The 6,700-nt window shown below is 51.9% G+C and overlaps 1 protein-coding gene across 1 annotated transcript; it reads right to left on the reverse strand.

Moving 5' to 3' along the window:
• Positions 1 to 252: 252 nt before the first annotated feature.
• Positions 253 to 3,452, reverse strand: LOC123189889 (probable low-specificity L-threonine aldolase 1). Its single transcript, XM_044602407.1, has 10 exons — positions 3,259 to 3,452; positions 2,140 to 2,642; positions 1,926 to 2,037; positions 1,780 to 1,830; positions 1,598 to 1,669; positions 1,362 to 1,494; positions 1,208 to 1,266; positions 1,026 to 1,123; positions 742 to 808; positions 253 to 631 (listed from the first exon to the last, which is right to left on the reverse strand). Exons 2-10 carry the CDS (start codon positions 2,580 to 2,582, stop codon positions 548 to 550), a joined length of 1,119 nt encoding a protein of 372 aa, XP_044458342.1. The 5' UTR covers positions 2,583 to 2,642; positions 3,259 to 3,452; the 3' UTR covers positions 253 to 547.
• Between the last annotated feature and the right edge of the window lie 3,248 nt (positions 3,453 to 6,700).

Raw genomic sequence — 6,700 nt, forward strand, 5'->3', positions numbered from 1 at the left:
CACAGTAGAGTTCTGGCGCCAATTTACTCCAGGTTAGTGCAGCGATGCGTACTTGCGGAAACGATAAGAACGCGCCAGGAAGGCCATGGTTCCTCCGTCCCCAATCAACGGCGGTGCATCCGTGAAAGACATGGCGCGGTAAAGCGCTAGGCTACAAAACGTACGGTGCCACAGTAGCCGTAGCTAGCTGGACGATGGGTACAGGCACAGTCAACAGTACTAGTCACAAGGCGCCAGGCGCCAGACGCCCGGTACAAAGTGCACTTCTTCTTTTTTGCTTTTTTTATTTAATTTTTTGAGGATCACTTCTTCTTTTTTTTTCTTTGCTGGGAAAAGGTAGAGTACACTTGAGTGATGATGGGCCGGCCTGGCGAACATTTTCCTGTATCCGGGCTGAAGTGAACACATCACATTGACACCAAGTGGGGGGCTTCCATCGGCCCAAATAGCAACAGATTATTCTGCAAAGTTGTTACTACTTCACTACTGCAAAGGCCACGGCCACAAACAAGCTGGATACCACTGACTGCACTCCATAGGCCGTGGCCTAGTGCCCATATGAGTTCGTGGTAGTGCCGTTTGTCAGGCGCTCGAATTTGGCGTTGCCTGACAGTATTTCCTCCACGGCTTTCTGAAAACAGAGCAACAAATCAGTGATATCCACACACACACACACACCCAACAGAGAGCATCGGTGACAGAAGTTCAAATGAATCCATAGTAGTAATAACACTTTTGTACCTCGATGCATGTCAAAGTATACTGCACGTCACTGTCTGAAATTTGGTAGTGAGTGACAAGTCTGACGCTGCAAATTAAGGGGGTTCAAAATGGAGGGTTAAAAGTTAGCATTATCAAGCATACATCATACTCCGTATGTAATAAGAGCGAGTTTCTTTTAGATACAGTCTGAAGTATTAGTTAGAGGCCAATACAGGCACAAGGATGCTTATTATACTGAGCAGCTGGGCTTGACAATACTACTAAGGAGTGAAAAAAAAGCAGTTGAGCGAACTGAATTGAACCTCTTGGAGCTTGCTGGCATTGCAAGCACATTGCGCTGTTCCAGGACTTGACAGAGTTTGTCAGGTGTTATGCGTGGATCCGCAATATCAAAGAATACCTGGAGAATACATCTCCCAGGGTTATAAACATGATATTTAAAGGCGACATATTTCAAAACCAATAGATGGACTTGCTGGCTAACCATGTTGGTCTCCACTGAAGCTAAATCAACTGTAAACTGTTTAATTTTCGTCAGACCATCTGAACAATTGGAAAGACAGACAAATTCAGGGTTGTATGACTTCGTGATATCGATAGAAGATTTGTGAATCCACATGGAAAAGATCAAATGGAACCTGCTAAAACTTTGGCCTTCCTATGGTCATCGGCAAGCTTGCCTACGGTGTCGCGAACCGCAAGATAGGCAGCAGCACAGAGAATTCCAACCTGCCTCATTCCACCACCTAGTGTCTTCCTAAGAATCTTAGCCTGAAAGTATTGTTTAGAGTTCAGTTACATGTTCTCTTAAGCTTAGTACTCCCTCCGATCCAAATTAATTGACGCAGCTAAGTAGCAAAATATCCGTCGTCACCTTGTCTATGAAGGCGTTCGAACCAACAATAACTGATCCAACAGGAGCGCCTAAACCTTTTGATAGGCATACCTGCAGTTCGACGTTCAACAGATAAGTACAGTCACACAGCCAACATTAATGTAGCCTATCCTCATGTTGGTTGCATAATCCAACGTTGCAACAAGCAAATTGAGATGTACCGAAACTGAATCAGCAGCTCTCACAAGTCTATGAACAGGAACTCCGAGTGCCTGACACGACGACAGCAATGGAAAATGTCAGGAGAAGATACGCAGGGTTCGTACTTAGTCATGCCGGTTTATTGACCACATGCTGTACTACTTACCACGGAAGCGTTAAAAATACGAGCTCCGTCGATATGAAGCTTCAAGCCATGGCTTTTACCAACCTCACCAACCTTGTCGGTGTACTCTACAGACAGACACTTTCCGCCAGTGCTGCAGCAACAAGAAGAAAATTATGAACCAGAGTCAGGTAAAAACTAGTACAGTACCATTCTGATCAGTAACATGAGCAACATGCATCAGGGAGCAACTCACTTTCCGTGTGTGTTCTCCAAGCAGATGAGCCTGGTGGTGGGATAATACATGGCCCCGTCCGGATGCCTGATGGCAGCAACGATCTTGTGGATGTCCATGGTGCCGTCGGGGTTGTTGGGCACGGTCCTGGGGTGGACGCCGCCGAGGGTGGAGATGCCCCCGTTCTCATAGATGTGGATGTGGGAGTTGTCCCCGAGGATGACCTCGCTGCCCCTGGTGTCGCAGTGCGCGAGGACGGAGACGAGGTTGCCCATGGTGCCCGAGGGGACGAACAGGGCGGCCTCCTTGCCCATGATCCTGGCCATCTCCGCCTCGAAGCGCTGCGCGGTCGGGTCCGCGCCCAGGACGTCGTCGTCCACCTCCGCCGCGGCCATGGCGGCGCGCATGGCCTCGGATGGCTTGGTGACCGTGTCGGAGCGGAGGTCCACCACCTTGGTCACCATCCTGCCTGTGTGGCTGTGGCTCGAGCTCACGCTTCAGCAGGATCACGTACGACTCGGGAACTAGAATGAGCGATACGAAGCGTTCTGTTAGCAGCGCACTGTAAATCTTGGATGCACCAGTGGTGCAATTTTCGTTCGGTAACAAAACAAAAAATTTCATGCCAAATCAACATGTAGCAAGCTGTGAACTAATCAACTCCCACACGGAAAACCAAAAAGGAGACGTCATTTTTTTTACATTGCACAGGAGTGCCCGGAACTTGGCACGCAATGGACAGACACGGCCTCCACGGCTCCGGTCACACGCGCACACGCCAAATGTGTGCAGGTGTAGCCAGGAAGGATGCATACAACTCTATCCGTCCAACAACCACAAACTTTGGCGCCTTTTTGGGGACCATGCTGGTGCATGTCACACATTTCCTCTGAGATTTTTGGAAAGCGGCGAAAGGATGAACACCCGCACGGCGGCTCCAAGAACAATGGAACCGCGCATCGCAGGGTATCGTCGTTCAGAAACAAACAGATGTTTAGCAATCGTCTACTCCTATACATGGCACGAAACGAGGAGGAGAGGAGACGAGTGCACGCGCGTTCATCATCAATCGGCAATAAAACAGTGAATAAAACTTGGTAGGAGAGGATGAAGAGGGGGATCTGAGGAACTGCGGCGCACCAGAATCCTTGGAGATGGAGCCCGAGCCGAGGCGGATAGGAAGAATTGCGGGCGAGAGAAGAGCTGAGTGGAGAGTGGAGTGGTCCGTCTGGCTTCGGAGCTGGCCCTGGCCGCTGCGGAGTCGCGCTTTATACATGACGACGAGGGCCGGGCGCCGCCTGCCAGAGGAAGAGGAGCTGGACGAGATGCCGTCGCGCGATCAGCCACGCCGGCCTCTTGACCACTCGTTGTCACGTGCCCGCGGGCGCCTCCACGTAGGACGGCGCTGGGCCGTTGCTTTTCTTGGCCGCCTCCTTCCATCCATCCAGCTGTGGGTGATGTGCACTTGACCTAGTAGAATCCTAGTAGTAGATGCGTCACGTCCTCCAACTCCAAAGGTGCCGGAGAAGGGAAGAGACCAAGCAAATCAGCCTAGTGCCGGCTGTGCAAATTGGCTGGGACGACGCCTAAATAAAAATCCAATACCGAATGGTCGGTCTGCGTCGGCCTACTCAGCTCACACAAAGATACCAAGTGGCAGAATAAGAATATTCACTACGCAAACGCCGCCAACGAGAACTCATCTCTCGTTCCAGTTTGTACACTTGCACCGTGGAAATGTTCTCTGAAAGAGGCACGCACTCGATTCGGTACGCATTTCACCTTTCGATCAGGCTACCAGCGACACACGTTTGTTACATGCGTGGCAAGTTGCGAGTAAGGCTCTGGCTTCACTGGAGGCCATCTTCCATGGACCATCCACATGCGTCAATCCAGAATTCTGCAAGACTCTCTCACTTGTCCCGTAGCATTGTCCAAAGTGCATGGTCTCAGAATACAAGTTGGTTTTGGTGGCCTCGCTTGCGACCGGGGTCCTAGCTAGCTAGCTAACGCTAGGCCACCAGATTTTTGCCTTGCATTTCACAAGGTGGCGGCCGAGAATGCAAAAGGTAACTAACAACGTACGGCGCAGCTGATGAATCATCGTTATCACACCAAGTGTCAGTCCAAACCAAAAAAACGCGCACAAGAGTGGACGTATGTTTTTCTCTCTCTTCTTGCTATCTTGATGATGATGATGATGATGTGAGCTCAGAGCATCTCCAATGACCGCGCCAAAAGAGCGTGCATGCTCATTTAGCGTGTACGCGAAGTTTTCGCGCGCTCCAGCGGAGGCGGGAAACAAGCACGCGCGGGAGAAAGCTGACGGTCACGCGATAGATTTGACGCATCGCTTCCGACGCACGTGTAAATTGCGGCCCTCGCCACGCGGCTATCCACACTGCCACACACGCTCCTCCCCGCTTCGTCTGCTTCCTCACCGCTTCAGCACCCCGCCATCGACCCGCCACCATCGCGCCACCATGCCGCCGGACATCTTCGGGCTACCGCGGCGTCCGAAAGCGCCCCCCCGACGTGTACTACGCTAAGATCCGGTCCGGCGACATCCGCCTCGGCCTGGACAAGTTCGAGACTGCGCACGAGGCCGTCTGCGTGTACGACGCGGCGGCGTGGCGCCTAGAGAGGCCTCGCTCGCAGCTGAACTTTCACGACGTTTACACGTGTGAGCAGGCGCAGGCCGTCGTCCCTCCGCCTCGTCTTATAACAGACCTGGACCGTCAGGAACACCGTCGGCGGCAGCGCCGCCTACTCATCGTCGAGGAGGACGAGCGAGCCATAGCAGAGGGGTGCCGACACCACCCGAAGGATGTCGCCAACGAGAACGCCTTCTGGGCGAAGAGGACGGCAAAGCGCCGCGCGGAGCGGGCGGACAGGCGTCGGTGGAATGCACTGGCCATATCGCAGTGCGATCTCGTTAACGCCGGTGGGAAGTCGTTCTTCTCGTCAGACGATGATCGTTGGGATGACGTGTGGATCTCTACCTCGGACAACACCAGCGAGGGTGATGATGATGAGGACGTCTCGAAGTAGGTTCTAGTTACACCGTAGCTTTTATCTAGTTGCACCGTAGTTTTATTGTTGCACCATAGTTTTTTTATCTATCTATGCTATGAACTATGTAAGATATCTATGTATCGTTTTTATCTACGTTGAAATATGTATTTTTTTTTTATCTATGCACTGTAGTTTAGAGTGTTTGTGCGAGAGCGTGCACTGTATTTTAGCGCACCTGTTGAAGCTACACGCGGGCGTTAAATTTATCGCGGCCACTGGAGCCAGCGCTCCTTGCCGCACCAAATCAGACGATTAACATGCTGCAAACTGATTTTTAGCACGTCACGCATTAGACGGCTGTTGGAGATGCTCTCAATCGCCGGTGCTGAGTAGCTTCACAGCTGGCGGATAGAGTTGGGCTGGACGACCCGTGCACGGCCGCCTCCTGCACGTCCAGTACCGGATCAGCCTTTTGAATCAGCATGATAGGCCACCGCGTGCTTCTTTGCTTGGCTGGTTCCTCGTTCCTGCAAAACACTCGTGAATCGTGTTGGTGCCGTCTGATGCAAGTGTCGTGGTAGGTCCACTAGTGTACGTGGACTCTCCATCCAAGCACACCTGATCTTTTTTTCCTTCGGAAATCACTTAGATCTTTAACCAACCAGCGGCACAAGCACCCCTAAAATAAACAAACACCCCTGCAAAATAAAGAAATCACATCAAAGTTTCTCGGGACTGGGCGTGCCACGCGCCCACGCCGCAGCATGCTACTATCATGGTGGGGCTAGCCTGTCGTAGTTGATCATGGATAAAAAGTTATCGACACCATGGTTCTGCTGGATCAGTGCACTGGTGAAGAAGACAAAGCTGAAGGACCAAACTGCAAATAAAGCCGCCAACACTGACGAACCAGTAGACCCTACAAACCATGACCTTCTGGTCATAAGGGCATCTCCGAGGAGGAACCTCAAAACGCCTACAACCGTTTGAACCGAGTTATCTAGACGCAGTTTGTCATCCAACGCGGTACCTCATCGGTCTGCGGACTAGCTCGGTTGTCTGAAATCCCGAAAACCAGACGTGAACAAAGGGGCGCTTTGCAGGAGTGTGGACTACCGTCACGTAGGATTCAGACACTCCCGGCCCACTAAAATCCCCTCCCTGGTCCACTTCTCTTCCACTCCAAGCCCCTCTCCTTCTTTGCATCTGCACCCTCCTCATTCGGCGTCGCCACTGCACCACTTCGGCTATTTCCCAGGCATCCTCGCACGTCCACAGCCCCCACCGACATGCCTGCCCCGCCTTGGAGTACGCCGCCATCCACCCAGGTACCCTCCGCCCCATGCCGATGCCATCCATGGTGGACACCACGCCCAACAAGTGTTCGGTTAAATGCCGTAGAGCTTTTTTTTATTGAACTTCTCATGATTTTCTAGAGTAAGCACGATGGCGGGGTACTTGGTGATGGAGGATAAGTTGTTGTGCGATGCGTGGAAGGTTGTATCTGCATACTTTGTAGGCAGGAGGCAAGGGGGACCAATGTTTTGGCAAAAATCATGTGCTTCGT

This window comes from Triticum aestivum, chromosome 2A, assembly GCF_018294505.1.
Source record: "Triticum aestivum cultivar Chinese Spring chromosome 2A, IWGSC CS RefSeq v2.1, whole genome shotgun sequence".
Classification (NCBI taxonomy): Eukaryota; Viridiplantae; Streptophyta; class Magnoliopsida; order Poales; family Poaceae; genus Triticum; species Triticum aestivum.